Below are 20,389 nucleotides of genomic sequence, written 5' to 3' on the forward strand. Positions count from 1 at the left end.
ATGGGACTCCTAACAACCACCTGGAAGACCTGGTGGTTGTTACAATATCAAGCAACTCTTTTTTGAACTATATAGAACCAGCACATTCTCCATCAGTCTGAAGAACCATTTCACTATGCAAAACATCTGAGAATGAGGTGAACAGTCACTATCCATAGCACTACCCAAACAATTTCTGGTCAGTGGTGGTCCTATTTCTGGTCAGTGGTAGTCCTATCTCTGGTCAGTGGTGGTCCTATCTCTGGTCAGTGGTGCCTGCAGCAACAGATTGGCTACAGTCATTTACAGCCACTTGTAAACCTACAAAGTGTACCTACAGCTTTGAGAGATGAAACGACCTCAGAGTTCAGTCCTCAGCATCGTGGTGTGTGTTAGGGATCACTCAGACTGCGAGAAGTAGAAAGTGCAACCAACTGCTAAGACTGACCTTTGGAGGTCTGTTAGTTATAAAATGTGCTTAAAGGGGAGGTCCACTGATTGTCTAGTCTACACAATTAAAGGGTTCAGATGCAAAGAAAGTTATGCAGAGTGGTTTGGTGCGAAACGCTCTGCTCTAGAAAAACGTGCCGAATCAGACTGGTGGTGATAGGAACCAGACGTCTGAAGAGTCCAAAGCCTCTGAAAGCTCCCTCACAAAAATGTATTACATGAAACTGTTAGACATAAACTGCCTGATGTCTGATATATTATTTTATGATTTTATGTTTTAGCATGCATTTTGGCCTAACCATTTATTTTATTTTATTTATTCGGTTTAATCCAGGGATACGTGAAGGGTGTTCTAAGGAAAAATAGTCCCCAAAGAAAACTTTTCAGATACATGAGTATTATCAACATCAACATCATCAACATTACATGTAAAAACTCAGAAGGCCTGTGTAGGTTCACTGGTGGTTGTGGATGGTAAATAAAAAGGGTGTATTTGTGTTATAGACATTGTGACTCCTGGTTCCCATCACCACCAGTCTACAGAGTGTCAGTGTCTCTTCAATAAGGTATTTTATATCAAACTAATATGAACGACTGTTTCTCAAGGACTGAATTATTCCGATTTTTTTAATTGGTGGATTTCCCCTTTAAAGCCTGTTCTGGTGTGAATAAATTAAGGCTGTCTTCTGACCTTTGCACAGTACTGTATGTAACAATGTGATGGTCTGGAAATGGCTATAATCAGAGCTCATTGTGAAAATGCACAGTCTACCTGGAGCGAGGTCTGTCGTGTGTGTGTCGTGTGGAGGTAGGCAGGGACGAGGGCACACAAAGCTGCTTGGCTCAGGTGCTTTCAGTCATCAGGGGACAGACTATCATATTCCCTTCAATCCAATTTGCTCTGCTGTGACGCTGGGGAGAGATTCCTGCAGGTTGAAATGCGATCCGAGGCCTGGCCAATAGCTATGTGGCCCGGCAGGATTAAGAGACTGCGGTACGGCAGCCACAAATACACAGGAGGCTGCAGTGCAGGCAGTTATTTGGGCACATCTACCTGATGTTTACATGCAGTGGCATGTAAGTACACTTTGTAGGTTTACAGTGACTAAGTGACTGTAAATTACTGTCAATCTGCTGCTGCAGAATTTGTCAAGCACCATCAGTGGAAAGGGGGCACCATAGGACCACCACCGAGCAGAAATGATTTGGGAAGTGCTACAGACAGTGAAAAAAAATTGTTTTTTCAAGGGTTCTTTAGTGAAGGTATGGTTCTATTTAGAACCATGGACTCTTTATAGAACCATTTCATACTTAAATGGTTAAATGCATTGTAAAGTGGTTCTTCAGACTGATGGAGAATGTGTTGTATATAGTGCTATATAGCACCAGAAGCAGTTGCCTAGTATTGAAACAATAAAAGACTTTTTGCTGCTATATCCATTCACTAAGGAATGGTTCTATTTACATCCATGAGTTCTGTATAGAACAGTTTTGTGCTAAAATGGTCCTTTGCATTGTGAAATGGTTCTTCAGATTAATGGAGAATGTGTTGTTTGTGGTTCTGTATAGCACCAAAAAGGGTTGCTGGATATCATAACAGTAGAAGAACACTATTTGGCGCTATATCCCTTCACTGAGGAATGGTTCTATTTAGAACCATGAGTTCTATACAGAACTGTTCCATGCTTAAATGGGTCCATATAGCACCAAAAAGGGCAACAATAAAAGAGCACTTTTTGGTGCTCTACAGAACCTATTTTCAAAAAGGTTCTATATAGAACCATATACAACACACTCTCCATCAATCTGAGGAACCATTTCTCCATGCAAAGAACCATTTAAGCATGCTAAGAGATCAATACAGATATCATGGATCTAAATAGAAGCATTTCCTTTACTTAGGAATGCTTGAATTGAAGAGTGTATATTATATGGTAGGTGTTTCTGATAATATGGCCAATGTGTGTAGGAGCTATAGGTGCTTCTAATTACTGTTTATGCAGGCAAGTGCAGTGTTAACAGTGCTCTGCAGAGGAACCGATTTGAAGAACATGGCACAACAGACAGCAACTGCGATGTAGCTCCTTGTTGTTCACGTTGCATTAATTGGATTTGAAGCCTTAAGGCTCACGGCCTCGTCTTGGCCTCAAAGGCACAGCGAGGTGAGCCCAAGTGCGGGGGAATCCCTGTCACTGGCGCACACAAGTCTAGACGACAGGTCTTGTCCCTGAGGACGGTCACTAAATAGGAACTTTGGACTCTTCTGATGCTCGTGGAGAACACCTTACACATCCTACAGGTGAGGGGACTTGTGCATGCGTAGGCTGGAACTTAGTAAATTGATAGGGGTACAAATGCAGGACATGACATGTGTAATACAACAGCGCTGATATCCCAGCCCTCAAAATGTGGTCTGTATTCTATATTGTCTGCTTGGTTAATACAATTCTGTGCAAAAGTCAGAGACCACCCTTCATTTATTGACTTTCAAGTCAAAACATCCATTAATTATGTTATTTTTCAGGTGTTTCTGAGGGGTTAGATGTAAGGTACGTCAGAGCAGAAAATGGGACTAACAACCACCTGAAAAACCTGGTAGACCACCAGAACTGCCCCCGTCAGATAAACAGCTTATCGTCTTTGAGAGCGAGGATGCGTAGCTCGTCACTGAGAAAAGAAAATCAGCAAGACAGAAGAGAACTTGCACTAACGCACAAAAACAGGACCTCTGAGACGTAGAGAAAGGTTTTTATGGACTGATACGTTTTGGATTGTGAGAAGCAGAAAAAGCGAAACCAACTACTAAGACTGAACTTTGGGGGGTCGAAAAAATATCCCTGCAGATTTCTTTCTAAAAACTGTAAGCAAGTAAAGGATGGAAGCTGTAACAAAGGCAGAGAGGACAAACTGAATACTGAAAAAATGTAATGCTATATTTTGTTGTTGAGGCTTCGTGTGAGTTCCTGTTAAATATGTTTTCCTGATGCTGAAATTTTTTTCATTTAATGACTGGAAATGAAATAAATGGTGGGAGGCCTGGTTTTGCACAGGCCTGTACTTTACGTTGTTTTCAATATTGCCAGACTTCACCTTCTCAATCATTGCTTGTATCATTGCAGTTAGGGATAGTAGGCATCAAATGCCAAAAGTGTGGCTAGCAAAAGAGAAGGCGACAACAGGTAATAGCAGCAAAATCCTACAGGTATTCCTTACCAGTGCATCAGTGCATGTCAAATATGTTTAAACACTGGGCATAAATGTAGGCTATAGGGTATTTCTGTTGAAGTCTTAAATATTGGGTGTACTTGTGCTTGAAAACTGGTACCTAATGCTGTAAGACTGGTTCAAGCTAGTTGCTTATTGGCTCTATAAAACCAATAAATACTGCAGTCTTTCTTTTGTTCTGATATTTCCATAGTTTACATTTGAGGCATGTTTTAGCCTCTTAAATTGGATATCTTCGTATCTTCACTCTTAACCAGGGATGTTTCTTAACATTTGGGAGCTCTAAGCGAGAGGGGCCAATCAGTAATCCCCCCCACCATCACCACCACCCCCGCCTTGCATCCCCACCAGTGTTTTCAAGAGACTCACTTCCAGTTTTTGAAAGGAATCTACTTTCCACACCTCCAAAGTTTAGTCTTAGTAATTGGTTGAACTTTCTGCATTTTGCAATCCAAATTACACCAAATTTAAATTTAGATGTATCCATATATGGGTCATTCTGCAGAAACGTCCACTTATCTATCTCTCCATAGGTGTCACTGGTGTTACTGACGGTCACTGGTGTCACACATGAGGAAGGTCACACCGGAGACATTTTTAATGAAAAATGCCTTTTACAAAACGGCTGCCACAGAGCATCAGACCACATGCTGTCAGTCATAGAAAATCTACTAAAATGTGTAATTGAATCCATTTACGTTCTATTTTTTCACAATTATCTCAGAATAAAGTCGGTCACGCCAGTGACGTCAACTAAAAGCTTCTTATGAAATCAGGAGCCGAGTGAGAAAATCTCTGAGAACTGAAAGAGACGGTGGACTCACCGTGCGCTTTTCTTCATAGATCCTCAGAAAACGGGTAAAAGGAAGTCGAGTGAAGTCATCAGTATGATTATTATTTCAAAATAATAGATTTTTTGTTACGTGGTAACACTGGTAACACCAGTGACGCAACTCCTGAGGACAACGTTCAGTATATATTTTATAATATTTATTTGTTTTCTTTATGTTATTTAAATCACATATTTTCCATTCATGTACAGATTATTGCAGTTAAAATTTCAGAAAAAAACATGTTTTTTACCTCATGACTGTGAGGACGAGCTCTTCTGTGTTACTTTGAATTCTATATAGTAGATTTAAAAAAACAATATTGCTAAATTGAGGCTCAAGAAGGTGTAATTATTAAAATAACTTTTTGGTTTTATTCTAAAATATGAATAAATTGTAACCCCAACATGTGTTTCAATTGTAATATATATCTAAAAGTACTAAGGACACAAAAATGTTTCCATAGAATGACTCAAAAGCTTATTCCACATTACAAATTTCCAGTTTTTGGTGTTCTAGTGCAACAAACGCATAATTGTGAAGCCTCCTGAAGACCAGGGGGGCCTATACAAAAGCCCATAGCACTTATAGCTAGAAACAGCCATTCTATTAACTAAACAACCCGAATATATGACTTGTTTTAGAGGTCACTGAGTAATTCACAGTAATAACTGAATAATAAGCCTGAAGATCAAAAAAGTCGAAGGGGTTCATTGGTTTGGGTGTATTAGCATAGTTTGTGTGTCAACCAGTCAACCAGACGCCACACATACCCTGAGAACGTGGTTTGGAGGAAAGTCAAGTCGCTATAATATGGAAGGCGTTCGGCCACTCGTTCGAGGAGCTTCAAGAGTCCACCAGCCTTACTAGGTGATTCACTGACCTGCATGGCAGACATAAGGTAGCCAGTAGTAGTGACAGCCCAGACGACAGTAAAGCTCGAGTGCATAAAGTATATTTCTCTGAGATTCTTCACGTAGAAAGACTGCGAGGCCTTTCGGAGACTGAGTGTTCTCTGAGGGACAGATGGAGTGAGAGGCAAATCTCGGAGAATGACTCAGCACCGAGATGGGATCGTTTAATATGGGAGAACATCACACCTTCAGAGAGATGAGAAATATTTGTTGTCAACGTGTCCCAAGCCCACCACCCCACTCCGCCAAACCTCCCTCTCCCTCTCATTCTCACTCTGTTGTGATTATATATTCATGTGAAAACCTTGTCAGACGCAGTTGCACAAAACTAGAACGTTGTATTGTAGGCCAAGTGAGATGGCAGCCTGTTCTGTCTTTGAGTGCGAAAAATGTTCATTTTCTAACAATCAGTTTGTCTGTAGAGCTCAGGGACGCTGGAGGTGGTGGGGGGGGGGGGGGGGTTAACATACAGAGGGGACAAAATAAAACCTAAAGTTATGGCATATTCTATATTTCATGCTTAATTTTGTTTTCAGTATATTAAATTCTGCAAATAAATAGACATTGTGCACTACAATTTGCAGAAAAATGTCGTATTTAAGTCTCTTCCCTGTAGAGAACGTGTGCACTGATTTATTCTCATGTGTTGAGGCACTTTGGGCCTTGGGTTCCTGGCAGTTAGAAGCTTCTATGGACACTTGCATGGTCATTAATCTCAGGTCATCCCCTCAGTAGTGAGGCCTATATGTTATCTGTCCATGTATTACATATCACAATATATGTATGTATATAAATATGCATGTGCACATACATACATACGCACACACGTGTGTGTGTGTATATATATATATATATATATATATATATATATATATGGATATGTGTGTGTGTGTGTGTGTGTGTGTGTAGTTGAAGTTGAAGCAGTGGAAGAAGAGGTAACACTTCTTTCTGTAGCCCTTCCTTCCCTTTGTCCGCAGCTGTTTGTTTTTTGTTTTCCAGCCGCTGTGGTATACGGACTACATTACCCAGCGTGCATTGTGCCCTACGGCTTTACTTCCAGCTGACAGGCGCGTTTATAAATAAATAAATAAATAAATAAACCAACCAACCAACCAACCAACCAACCTCCATAAGCGCGAGCTGGCATGGGAGGGAGGCAGGAGATCGAGGGGATCGCGCGAGCAGCACGGTCACACTGGAGCGGCTGTCTATTAATTTATTGATTTATTAACTCATTTAATTTTTTATTTGTTTTTCTCTAATCTAATTATTAGTTTGAAGGGGTCCGGTGTTGAATCGTGTACCGTGCGCGCGCGCGTGTATCGTGCGAGTATGTGACCGCGTATGTGTGCGCGCGCGCGAGTGTGACGGCCCCGTGCATGCGCGTTTCGGGTGCGATCTTCTCTTTTTTTTCCCCTCGATGCTGAGGGATGCAGTGCGGCTCTGCTGAGCGCGGAGGGACGATGGTGGTGGAGAGCGATGAGGAGCGGCCGGACAGGGACGCCGCCGCCGCCGCCGCCGCCGCCGCGGCCACGGCCGCCGCCACCGCCGCGCTGCACCAGTGCCAGCTCCTCCAGAACATGATCGAGATCTCCATCTCCAGCCTGCAGGGGCTGCGCACCAAATGCGCCGCCACCAACGACCTCACCCAGCACGAGATCCGCACCCTGGAGGTAAAGAGGTGGGGAGGGGGGAGAGAGGGGGTAAAGGGATAAGGGGGGGGGGGGGGGGGGGTGCAAATCAGAGCAGGGTGCAGGAGGGCCCACTCTGTTTACCCCTCTCTATCTGCCCCATGCTGCCCTCAGCCCGGTGCACGGCTGCTGGGCTTGATTCACAGCTGCTCGCCAGCTTGCTCTTCGAATTTCCCCGTTCCACCTTAAATGGTGCAGCAGTTACATTATGAGCCTGAGGCGCCCGAATGGAACTGCTGCACCATTTAAGGTGGAACGGGGAAATTCGAACAGCAAGCTGGCGAATAAAGAAGCCAGCTTCAGCCTCGTCGCAATTTCTTTCCTATTTTCCGCCGCTGTTGTTGTTGTGGGGGGTCCTTCCCCCACCATGTGCACTGCTGTGGTCCTGGTTTTCTGCTGAGCACACGTTGCATTTGTGTTGAGGTGCTGCACACGTTGCAGTTGTGCCATGGTATTATTTTCTTTAAAAGTGATGGTTCTTCAAGGGTTCTTGTGTTCGATATAGAACCATTCCATGCTCCAACGGTTCTTTGCATGGTGAAAGGGGTTCTGTTCTGCAGAGAACCTTTTTGGAAAATGGCTCTCCATCAATCTGAAAACCCTTTTCACCATGCAAAGATTCAGTTAGGGATGCTGATCGTTCATGGTTCTAAACGAACCATTGCTTTTACTGAAGAACCATCTTTTTGGAGTGTGAGGTGCTGCACGACACAGTGCATCGAACTGTGAATAATGGCACCAAGTACACACGAGGAGCCCCGCAGCACACTAACCTTATTCACATGGCAGTGTGAGGATCGTGATGACTGGCACTTTTTAAAAATACATTTTGACCTCTTTCTTCAGGGCAGATCAATTTTTTTAAATCAATTTTACTTAAAACCTCTGGGACATTTTTGGGCTCTGTGTGGTCGTCTTGGCTATTTTCGCAGATCTGTTATGAAAAGAAAACTTGCTCTTTTATTTGTAGAGTTAGAGTATTGTAGAGTAGTTATGCACTTTCAAAACATACACATTACTGCCTAGTCTGGATATATGGGCACACAGACCAAAACAGTGACATCACAAAGGCAAAACTTTAGCCCCGCCCACTCACACTGAAGTTATAAGCAGTGTTTCAGCCCAGACTGCTTTTTGAATCAAGCCCAGCCGATCAGAGCAGAGCTCATTAACATATATCAGTCTTAAAGGCAGGGTGTAGTAGTAAGTGATGACGTGTAATCAATCATATAAAAGTGAGCTGCAGAATGAAATCATAAGTGGATCGCTGACAATAGACTAAACGATAAATAGAGGCATAAAGGTCCATAGTGTTAGCAAGCAGGCTATTTTGATGAGGCTATTTTAACCTGTTTTAACTCATTAGGGTCACATGGTCACAGCTGAGGTGTGTTTGGGTAACTATTGGGCTTCCTCATCAATAATTATTGCACTCACGGACTGAGTGGACTGTTATTTTCAACTTACCTGTATTCTTAAAAGGCACGCTTACTGCACTGGGATTGGCTGATAGCTTTAACTAGTGGGTGAGCAAATGATGTTTACCCCCCACCATGTTTTGACACACTTTGCGGATGTACTAAAATGACCATTTGTTATTGTACCATGGCCTATATTTGGATGAATGACCCATATATTACATATGGCTTGGCATCCTTCATTGCATTATGTTATATATATATATATATATATATATATATAAACATTTGGGGGGTGTTAAAGACAACCAGGTTTCCCCTAAAGCACCCTAGTATTAAGATCATTTCAACCCCTCAAATGGCCAGGGCCCACCAGCAGGCCCAAAGCTTTATTACACATTTCTATAACCTAAGAATAGCTTAACTAGTTTGTATTAAAAGTCCCTGTAGTTAAATAATAAGCCTTAGTATGCAAGAAAGCTGGGATTTTAGGGGTTAACTGGTAGAGAGAGTGTTCAGTGTGATGCTCGCTCTACCATTCAGGAATTTAGTGCAAAGATGCTTTTGGAACCACTTAACCCAACATGTCTGGAGATTAAGAGCAGAGGTGAAGGACAGTCTTACTGGACGGTTCCTACTTTTTTTTAACTGGGATTCATGTGATATGAAATAGCCCCCTGCGTGATACACTTTGGGCCCGTCTAGATTATAATGTGTATCTCTGAGCTGTGTCTGTGTTTGGGTCACAGCATCACGCCGTGTACATTTCTCTTTGTCCCTTTGGCCTGAGTCTCTAATCAGCCATCAGCAGAATAAATGTGAGCTGTTTCGCTGGATTACAGGCTGAGCTGTCATGTCTTGGAAGGAAGGAGTTCTGGCTTTTTTGGCGCAAGAAATAAATGCACCCTTTGTGTCTATGCGTAGCCTGTAGGATGAGGCTGATGTGCAGTTGGCTGGTACCTTTTACCAAGCTTTTAATCCCAGTCGTTCACAAACAGATGCCTTCGTTTTCGGCTCTGATGATCCCGCAAGACCGGATTCTACAAAACCTCAGCAAACTTTTCCCTGCTTTGCTCCGTTCGGCGGCCTTGTCACGGTTTTAGCTCAGTGTTTTCTTGCGGTATTTTTAGAGGCCGAAGATCAAATGAACAGCTGGAATATTGTGCCACCAGCTAAGCTATTTCAGTACCATGAGCCAAACGGCTGCTTTCAGTTCTGCTTCCTGTTGAAGCAGGAAGTACCCCCCCCCCCCAACCCCTCCCACCTGTAGTCCAGAGCCATTCGTGGCCTTTGCAGCGTCAGGAAGCAGCGGGGTCGTGACTGTTGAGGAATTGCCCCGTCAGCTTCCTTTCGGAGCCTCTCTGCGGCCGCTTTACCGGTCAGGCCTTTTTCCTCTTCTGCTCTCCAGTGCTACGAGGCTTCCTCTGCATCACACTATATTTGATTAGTCATAGTACAGCAGGGCTGCGCCGCAGTCGCTCATCGCTGCCTTCATTTACAGGTACAGGGCTCGTTAGCGTGTGATGTGGGATGCTTTTTTTATTTTTGGCAGGCTTCTTCTGACAACGAGGAAAGAGAACAAGATGCTAAACACAGCTTTCTGATTTTGATTCCTTCATAGTCAGATCGCCCATCTCTACCTTTTGGCTAGTTTCGCTGGCAGCGAAGACAAAAACACTGTTTCTTTGCCTTTTCCCCCCCTTTTGATAAATGAACGTATTGATATGAAACAATTCGAAATACTTGATGAAACATCTACTGTACTTGGAAAGCAGTGGAAGGTTTAGGTGATGCTGGGTTACTGTGCTAAAGTGTCTGCACTTTTTTATGTACTCCATTTATAACCCTACAGATAGATTATTATGTTTTATATATATATATATATATAATAGTGATTTTCTGGATGTCAGTGTGTTTAACCATTTCCAAGCCTCTCCTCGAGGAAGCCCAGTATTATGTGTAGTTAAAAAGCAGCTCCTGGTTTGAATCAGTGCTTCAGTAAATTGAGCTCATGATGTAATTGATGATATTAACGAGTCTCTGTGGCGGCTGTGAAGGGGTCAAGGAAAAATATGGACCCAAGAAATTCTTGTTACTTTTTATTGAATTATGAATGTGACTTTATTCTAATGTATATTGTAATAAACTCACTGCTGAGGTCAACTGTTTAAAAATTGGCTTAGATGTCTAAAACTTTCGCACAGCACTGTATATTTTTAATTTAAAATATTAAAATTATTTTTATATTTGTATATATTTTTAAATTTATATGAATATATAATTATATTAATATATATATATATTTATTGTATATTCTACTTTCCATAGTAACAACTGCACTTTATATCGTGTATGGCTGTTTGTGTGACAAATGAAGCTTGATTTGATTTAATTAATCATTAATATTAATTAACGGCTAGTTATGGTCCTATACTGTCGTTGGGCTGAGCGACGCTCAGATACAATAAATAAATAAAAACATAAAAACAAGCAGAGATGAGCATAGCTGGTCACCAGCAAAGCCAGCATATGTTGTATTTTAGATGCTGGTATTCTGGTCAGCAGTAATGTTAATGTGCTGATCACGATCATGTTGTGTTTTGGATATAGATGTGCTGGTCACCCAGAATTAGCTGGGTGACCAGCTAAACCAGCACCAGACCAGCATGAAGAAGCTTAGACTAGCCTGAATTCATATGGAAATGTGATATATATGGAATTATATGCATTTCACATAATATATGACATATATTAGCATATATGGATTTCCCTTTTATCCAGCCTACATTAGTCACATGTGGACATATATGTGACATATATGCCAACTTGTTTGAAATTGGCCAGTCATATATCAAATTTCAGTCTTTTATACATATGTAAACATGTATGTGTGACACTCATTTAACAATATAGGATAGAAAGCATTATCCGTATATGGATGGCATATATAGAAATTTCAGTGTTTGTATCAGACGTATATATATGATCCATGCACTACACATATATATCAGACAGAGAGCAAATATGAGATCCATATAGTGTTATGCATACAAGTGCTCACCCACCTTATGTATATGTACATATACACAAGTGAATGTTGTCCAGTTCCAGTCGTGCCTTGTCGCGCTCAAGACCGGCTTAGCCAGAGCTTTGAATGCTATCAGCAGTCAGAAATGACAGGTTGAAAAGCATTAGACGTCTCATAGGCTCCCATCGGGACAGCCAAAGTGGTCATACGAGGGCCATTTAGGGAGGACAAAGTGGAGGCACGTCGATTCTCATTCAGCGTTAACAGGCCCTAAACGGCCTGTTAATTCCCGCATGGAATGACAGAAGCTGAAGTGGTTGTCACACTTGTGCAGCACACCCCCCCCCCCCCCACCCCCGCCCCCCCACCCACCTGTCTCTCATTGACACCTGTACTTCAGCGCAATCAAGAGAGGCTTGAACTCGCATTAAATTCTCACAAAAAGCCTTTTGTTATTCCACTTCACGGCTGCTTTTTTTCATAGCATGCTGTACTTGTGAGTGGATAATGGTGCTCCGGCTGGAGTACTGTGAGGTGGTGCTTCAGTTTTCATGCGCTAATCCCGGCCTGGCGCCAGCCCTCGCACTTGTTCTTCTCGCCGTTTTTTTTTTTTTTTTTTTTCGCACTCGTTCTCTCGCTCTCTCTCCAGATCTCGCTTCATACCTACCTCGTCTGTGTCTCCGTGTGTGAAGACCCCGCTTTGTCGGTTCGGCTGTGGATGGTAGAATTATAACCACTCAGGCATTCCTCTGTTTCTATAAAGGCTCGGAATCTCTTTGGAGCGAAGCTTGTGCACGCAGGGCCTGCCAGCTACTCCAGTATGTGTATTTCCCATGGCGCGTTCTACTTATGACTGTAAGCAGACGTATTTGGACCCTTTTAGCATCAAGGTCTTGAATTTGTAAGAGCGATGAGCGTTACGCTGCTCTAGATAGGCTGATAGAAACGATTAAAATCCCGATGGAGTCCGCAGACTGACAGTAGCAGCAAAAGATCAGTGACAATCAGATTTGCATATTAGGAGGGGCTGTAGAGTTTACAGGATTAGCAAAAATGTTAATGCTTCTTCAGGATGCTGTCTATGTGCTACACAGATCAATGCTGATGTAGTCAGCCGGTCAGCACACGCTCTGCTTCTTTAACTTAGCACTGAGGCCACGTTGCTAAACTAAAGACACTGGAAGTCAATAGTCACCCAGATCTTTTCTGTAAATACATCCCCAAAAGTTCTCCCCACCAGCTCACTGTGGCATTATTAGCTACGTGCACCTCCTAATGTGAACGTTCAGGTAGTTTAAAACCCACACGTTCACAGGAGGAGTAGGAGGCACACGTCGCTAATGTCGCTCCAGGTTTGTCTCTATTTGGCCCATATGGGCAAATGTACACTGTCCAGCTTCTGACAAGAGTGCGTAACTAATCTACACTCTTAAAAAAGATGGTTCTTGAAGTGTCCCTTAGTGAAGAAAATGGTTCTATATAGAACCATGAACACTCAAGGAACCCTTTGCATGATTGAAGGCCTCCTTGCATCATGAAAGGGTTCTTCAGATTGATGAAGAGTGTGCTGTAGATGATTCTATACAGAACATTTGTGAAAATGGTTCTATAATGGTTCTGTTATTACGATGCCAAACTTTTGTTTGCTATATAGAACCATTTATGGCGCATTCATGCACATTTTCCGTCAATCTGAAGAACACTTTCATGATGCAAAGAGTTCTGTGAGTCTTCATGGTACATAGAACCATTTTCAGTGCTAAACAGCCCTTGAAGAACCATCTTTTTAAAAGTGATGTACAATTGTAAGCGAAGTTTGGGCGTCCCTGGTCAAATGACATGTTTTGTTGATTTTATAAGTGAGCACATCCTCTACAGAGAACAGTCGTTCTTGTTAGTATAATGGACAGTATCTCCGGCTGTCAGTTGGAAGACCAGGATTCAGTTCCTCGACAGGGAGGCTTTGCCCTTAGGGCAGTCATGGGCTGGAGGTTAGGGAACTGACCCTGTGGCCGGAAGGTCACTGGTTTGATCCCCTGAGCTGACAGTACATGACTGAGGTGTCCTTGAGCAAGGCACTTAACCCCCAGTGGCGCTGCAGATAGGGCTGCCCACTGCTCTGGGCGAGCCCCCCTAGTGTGTGTGCTCACTAGTGTGCATGTGGTGTTTCACTGCACGGATGGGTGAAATTTCTTGGAGGTGGGACTAATAAGGGTCTCTTAATCTTAACATATTTATGCATAATTACTGTTAGATATATTGGGGACATAATAAATCATAAAAGATGGTCTGTGCAAAATTTATGACACACTTTATATGTAATGTTTTTTTTTTCCTTCCAGTATGTTCAACTCAGCAAATAACTTTTAATTGTGCGCTAAACTGTGCAGTAAAATTTCATATTTAAGTATGTTCTCTGTCTATGTGATTACTTCCACTTTGAAAAGCAACAAAACATGTCATTTGACTGGGGTGTTCAATGTTTTGCATACAGCTGTGTATAGAACTAAGTCTATGGTTTATAAGTTTCCCTTTTTCCGTTTTTATGTGACGCCATTGGGAATGGATTCCTTGTGTCTTGCTTCATTTCCATAAGTCGTCAACATGAATTTTTGCCCGCTGTCCTGCCGATGTGTCACTGGTTGCGCATTGTCCAAGTTGCCTGCTTCTATAGGAAATGACTGGACGCCTGCTAATGTGAGCACAGGTTAAGCGTCTGTATGTGGGTTCACGATTCAGTTCCTCACTCTGGATTAGTTTCATGGTTGTTACCGAGTTACATTTAGTCTTGAGATTAATGAAAAAGTAATAAACCTGTAGTAAAATGGGTAAAGAAGTGCAAGTAAATGTTATGCATAATGCATGTGCTGTTCTAGATGAGATAATGAGAAGAGTAAAACTAAGGGTCGGTTTGCTGAACATGGAATAAGCCAACTCCTGGACAGAACTGCAATGACGATGGAAACTTTTAGAAATTTTAGTGCTTTTTAGCCTTAATCTGGGTCTGGGAACTCATTTCGGTGTAAGAAAGGAGGACAACAATAGTACTGTTGGCCAATAGAGGGCCCAGGTTGCACAGTTGAGGACCATCCATACTTAAATAATTAACATCCAGTATTAAAAAGTACCATATTCTGTGTATATACTGGAACATTTATCCATAACAGTTCCATAGTGGAGGTCAATACCTCCTTCATAATAACACGACTCCAGTGTGCAACTTGATGGATGAGTCTTGTGACCCAGTTTATATGGTGAGAACTTTGCTCTGTGTCTTGTCAAGGCCGTGTGAACTGGTGCTTTGCTCTTTTACGAGCGACCGGGGCAGAGATTCGGCAGCAGCTTTTGCAGATTTGGGCCCTTATCGCCCCCCGCGCTCCTCCTTGTGCTGGAGAAGTGCTTTTGTGGTGCGCTCGTGGCGTGTGCTATTGTGGCTGCGTCTATATTTAGCTCGTCTTTCTTCCTACGCATTTTCAGGCTTGATTGTTAAATAAGAAAATCGCATGACGTACAAAGAGAGAGGAAAGAGGACGGGGCGAGAAGGAGGGACGGCCAACCAGCTGTGCTGGGGGTGGGGCTCCCAACAGGCCGTTGGGCTGGGGGGGGTGGACAGTGAAGCAGGTGATTGCAGCACTAACATCTCCCCCAACAACCACCCTCCCCCCCCTTTTCCTTCTGTGGTGAGCTGTAACTGAAGGTCTATTTTTTCCACTGCATTGCTATACTGGACGTGCATCGCTGTAGACGGATACAGAGGAGTGCTCTGTTGTTGAAGGGCACATTCTGGCTTTTTCTCACAGTGGTTAATGGAGCAATCATAGAATATTTAGGCAACTGATCATTGGTTCTGTACTGAATCGGGGTTATTAGGTCAGTCATATTGGCCTTGCCTTGAATCGTTGCGATTATGACTGTGATTGTGTGTTGAAAAACATTTAATGCTGAAATATTCAGTGCTCAAAGTTCAGAATTCCTCAAATATTCACCATTTCTGTCAAGAAATTTGGATGCTTTCTGAAGTTAATCAGGATGGGGCTGGTTCTTTGAGATCCCCAGAAGATGCAGAACGTCAATGTCAATAACAAGCTCCATACAACCAGTAAAACTGTGTGTCTTAAGTTATACCCATGTAGTTACTAGTCTGTAGTTCATGTAGAGCATAAGGTGCTCAGAAGAGGCGTAAGGAGACTGTGGATTACTGGAAGCCAGTTTAGTGACGTCCGCGCCCTTGCTCCAGGGTCAGCTAGTTCCGTTGATGATGGAGAAGAGGTCAGCTGGCCATTGTTTGTGACCGCTTTGTCCCTGGCAGGGTAGGGCTAGGGCTTCAGATCCAGCATTTCACGTGACCCGGCTCATCCTCGAACTGGGTTGCGTAATAAAGACAAAATATCACAATGCTATTGCAGTGCAGCTTGCCATGACATCACCTTGCATGGGCTTCAGTGTATTCAGTTTCCCCTTACCCCAGCCAGGCAGCCAAGGAGCTACGATGCTAGTGTAGCTAACAGGCAATGCAAGCTTATACTCCATTAATTCAAAATTTTGTAGCAAATCAGTTTTGCACCCCGCTAACTAGTGTAGCATAAACTTTGACTACTTGTTAGCTACATTAGCCTCTGATAGCTCCAGTGCTGAGTTAAAGAAGCAAACTGATTGATAAGAGGACAATCATGGCAATGTTTTTCAGTCACATAGAAAGAAATTGAATGCAAACTAATTTTATTAGCCATACTTAAAAAGTAGTCCTGCCAAAGGCTGGTCATTCCACCACAACCTAACATGGTGCTGTATTTTTGTCCAACGTGCTAATGCTAATGGACAGAACACTTTCACTTGCTTTCACTTGATAAGGATGGATAAGACCAAAGGCACAAATGCGGACCTTACATATTTCACATGCTTCACTTGCCCCCTTGGTGATCAGGGCCTTGTCCCTTCACTACATGTCATGTCAGGAGCTCACATAGAGGTTGAAGTTCAACAGTAGTGACCACAGGACATGTGTTCATACATGATGTGACATATGTCACGGTACGCATGTAATATGTGCTTGTAAAAGTCTATGATGTACAGCCCTGGTCGTGGGGGGGGATGGGGTCTATGAGGAGTGGGTGGCTTAGCAATGGCAGCTACGGCTTCCTCCTTTCCTCTCCTCCCAAATTTCCTCCGTCAGCCAAGAAACGTTTGGTTGCTAGTCCTCCTTAGCAACTTACATTGCACCCCGTGGTAGCTTTAGCTTTAGCTTTAGTGTTAGCTTGTCTGGACGGGTAGCTTCCCTTGCTCAAACTTACAAACCCTGCTGCTTTAACGTCCAGTTTTCCTGGTTTGATTGATGTAAGCATTGTTTCTGGGAATTTTAGAAGCTTAAATTTGCTCACTTCTACATTTTGTCCACCCTTCTATCTTTCCTGATAGAAAAACCAGCGAAGACTAGCATAGCTGGCCGCCAACGAAGAGCATGATGCTGTGTTTTAGATGTTGGTGTGCTGGTGTTGCTAAACCCAGATTAGCACAAACCAGCTTAGACCAGCGTGGAATTCATTCAGCAGGGATGTCTGTGGTGAAAAGTAAAGCCACTTCAATTTTGAATTATAAAATGTTTTCAAACCTACTCCTCTGTGTGCTCTGTACAGTTTAGCTTGTTAGCACAAGTTCTGTCGAAGCTAACAGGTGCCGTTTCCAGATAAAGCTCCAGCTAGCTTGGGCGAATGTTAGCCAGCAAGCCATCTAGCTAATGTATTTGTGAGCTAGAGCACATAAATCATGTTAGTGAAATAAAACAGTTGAGGTTGGGGCCGTGGTAACTTACTTCCCTGGCTATGCTAGCTACCATATCAGATAGCAGGGTAGCAGGCCACTGTTGGCCTGCTGACGGCAAAGCTGGGTGGCCCACTCGTGGTAAAGCAGAGCAATAGACCAAATGCCAGTCGTTTCACTCATTTTCCACTTACAGTCCAATTTGCTTGTTCCCTTGTTTCTTTCTTAGTTTCTTTCATTGTCCTGTGTTAATTAGTAAATCATTTTAACAGCAATATTACAAATAAAGCCAGTTAAACAGCTGCAACCAATCTAGCACAGTGTCCACAGGCCTAGAGTCATTTTTTTCTCTCAATTTGTAATATTTGTCGTATTTTATTGTCCAAAATAAAAGGCTGTGTGCACTTAAAATGTGTTTGAGGCAATTGTAGACCAGGACAGTTATCTAGGTGGTGTGAGGGTAGACCAGCAGTGGCATACAGTCAAAGGGGTGCTGATTTTATCAAACCAGCTGACTAGTATATGTTTGCTTTCTGGGAAGTATTAATGCTGCTTTAAGTGCAAGTGGGGTGGTAGTTTTTTTCTGAGGAGGAACTCGTCCACTCGAGTCGTATGTTCATGTGGTTTCTGTGAGAGATAAACGGAACAATGAGGTTGTGAAATGTATGTTGTAGTTCATGAGCTGGTTGGTATCTGTCAGTTTGGCCTGTTTTGCTGGTGTTTTTGAAATGAAGCAGAAGGAAAGTGTTGAGTTAGCATGCTTAAAATTTACTTTTGCATTAATTCCAGTTTATCTGTTTGCTTTCTGTCTGATTGTTAACTTCACTTCTATTTTCTGCTATACTGACTTCACATTGTCCATGTGATGCCTCCTGGTGGGAAACTTGATTTTCCAATGAAACTGAGATCACTTAAAGCAGCATTTTTACCCAGTACTTCAAAGGTCAGGACCACCACAGAGCAGGGATCATTCGGTTGGTGGACTATTCTCAGTCCAGCAGTGACACTGAGGAGAACTCCAGCAGCACTCCTGTGTCTGATCCACTCGTACCAGCACAACACACACTAATGCACCACCTCCACGTCAGTGTTACTGCAGTGATGAGAATGATCCACCACCCAAATAATGCCTGCTCTGTGGTGGTCCTGTGGGGGTCCTGACTGCTGAAGAACAGGGTAAAAGAGGGCTAACAAACTATGCAGAGAAATCAATGGACTACATTCTGTAATTGTAGAACTACAAAGTGCACCTATATGTTGAGTAGAGCAGATAAAATGACAGTGAGTGTAGAAACAAGCAGGTGCGTTTAATTCAACCTATTAAGCATGAAACTTCTGACTGAAAAGGTTATGAAAGGCATACAGCCAGTCAGGAGTGTTTTGCCTGGTAGCAGCGGGTTTGTGTTTGTGGGTTATAAATAGGATTTTTCTCTCGTCAGAGCCAGTGCTATTCGTGGGCGCCGGCCTGATGCTCAGTGCAGTGCTAAGTCACGTTTTGCTCTTAAAGGTGTGACGTCTGAGCTCGTGTTCTTCCTGCAGCTCGGAGGAGCTGGGTGTGGTCATGCCCTTTAGCTGTCAGTCTCGTCTGCGGACGTCACAGATGCGTTGCCATGGCAGCACAGTGCCTGTGTTTACCTCCATCTGCATGGGCAGGCTGATGTTACCATAACAGACGGACTCAGCGATGCGGCTCGCCAGCTTTAGCTTTTGTTCTCTTCACGCAGGTGGACGTTTCTGTCCCTCTGTGGTGCGTGGGTAATGAAAGGGTTTCGTGGTGGTCACTCTGGGACCCACAAGAGTCAGGGTGTTTCTCAAAGCCATCTTCATTTGCAGATTGTAATCTAACTTTTAACAAGGCCATATGTTGAATGTACATTGAAGCCCGATTCTACACTGTAGTATACAGTAAAGAAGCTGTAATCCTTAATAATCAGAATGAATATTCCTGTATGGGCCTTATAAGGTCGTCTTCTCATAAGCTGGAGATGTTTTCTGTTTTCTGTCTGTGGGAAAATCCCACTCTGAAAAAAAAAAGAAAAACGCCACTGAAGACCCATGAGTGTGGTTGCTAGGAAACCTGACGTCACGCTTGCACCAGTGTATTGTTCTCTGCGATGGCTGCGTGATCCCCTAACTACCTGCAGAGTCTCTGTTCGTGCTCATGAGAAACCCAGCTAAACACTGCGACTGACCGTGCAGCAGAATGCCTCCACCAGCGCACCGATACTGAGGCTCATTTTTAGAAAGCTGTTGAATTGGATGACGTGGGTGTCTTTTTTTTTGGCCTCTCTCACTGTGCATGTGTTGATCAATAGTGATATGAACGGAATAAGGTTTCTCAGAGCTCTTTAGGTGGGTGTCAGGACTATTCATGGCTGTGGTGGGTGCAGGAGGGATGAGCTCCATCCTGCATAAACATCATCGCTGTTTATGAAGGACAAAATGAGGCCAGGAAAGGCACGACAGCAGAACTGCTGCTGAACATACAAAGGGTTAAGTTACGCCACCAGTGCTAAGTCATGCAGTTGGATGTGCTGCTCGCTAAGTTGGCATGCTGGCCTTGAGTTTCGTTGCTGGACAGCGACATTGCGAAAAGTGGATTGATGAAGTAAGACATGTTGAGGGACTGTCTCAAACTGGGCCCTCCTTACGGAAGTAATGTGGACGGTGTCTTTCATCTGAGTCAGTGTAACTCCGTGAATCTATCTCCTTGTAGCTAATTGAAGAAATTTTCACGATACACGATGCTGTCCAAGTCAGAGACCAACTTTCATTTATATAATTTCCAGTCAGTACTGCTGACTGCAAATCTGCAGGAGTATTTTTCCACACCTCCAAAGTTCATTCTTAGTAGTTGTTTGCTCCCCGCCAGCCATGTAATCCAACTTTGTTGTATTTCCTCAGAAATGAATAACAGCATTTAATGGCTGTTATGACTGTAAATTAAATAAATGAAAGACAGTCTCTGACTTTTGCACTGAAAAGATGGAGCAGTACCAGTAGTGCTTAACTTCAAAAAATGATTTTATGGTTTTTAGAACATTTTACATACGGCTCTACATTAAATCAGGGCCTAATTAAGCTCTCTTGGTAATAC

General features: G+C 43.0%; 1 protein-coding gene across 4 annotated transcripts in view; it reads left to right on the forward strand.

Annotated features, from left to right (window-relative positions):
- Positions 1 to 2,640: 2,640 nt before the first annotated feature.
- ksr1a (kinase suppressor of ras 1a) overlaps positions 2,641 to 20,389 on the forward strand; it is a 66,893-nt gene continuing 49,144 nt past the window's right edge. For 3 of the 4 annotated variants that reach the window (XM_017711888.2, XM_017711889.2, XM_017711890.2), the window contains exon 1: positions 6,550 to 7,071. In XM_017711888.2, the coding sequence (XP_017567377.1) occupies positions 6,829 to 7,071 (243 nt within the window). In that variant the 5' untranslated portion in view covers positions 6,550 to 6,828. Of the gene's footprint in view, positions 2,729 to 6,549; positions 7,072 to 20,389 lie in introns of those variants that run through there. The other variant, XM_017711891.2, reaches the window with a different exon arrangement.

The sequence above is a fragment of the Pygocentrus nattereri genome, chromosome 18 (assembly GCF_015220715.1).
Source record: "Pygocentrus nattereri isolate fPygNat1 chromosome 18, fPygNat1.pri, whole genome shotgun sequence".
Taxonomy (NCBI): domain Eukaryota; kingdom Metazoa; phylum Chordata; class Actinopteri; order Characiformes; family Serrasalmidae; genus Pygocentrus; species Pygocentrus nattereri.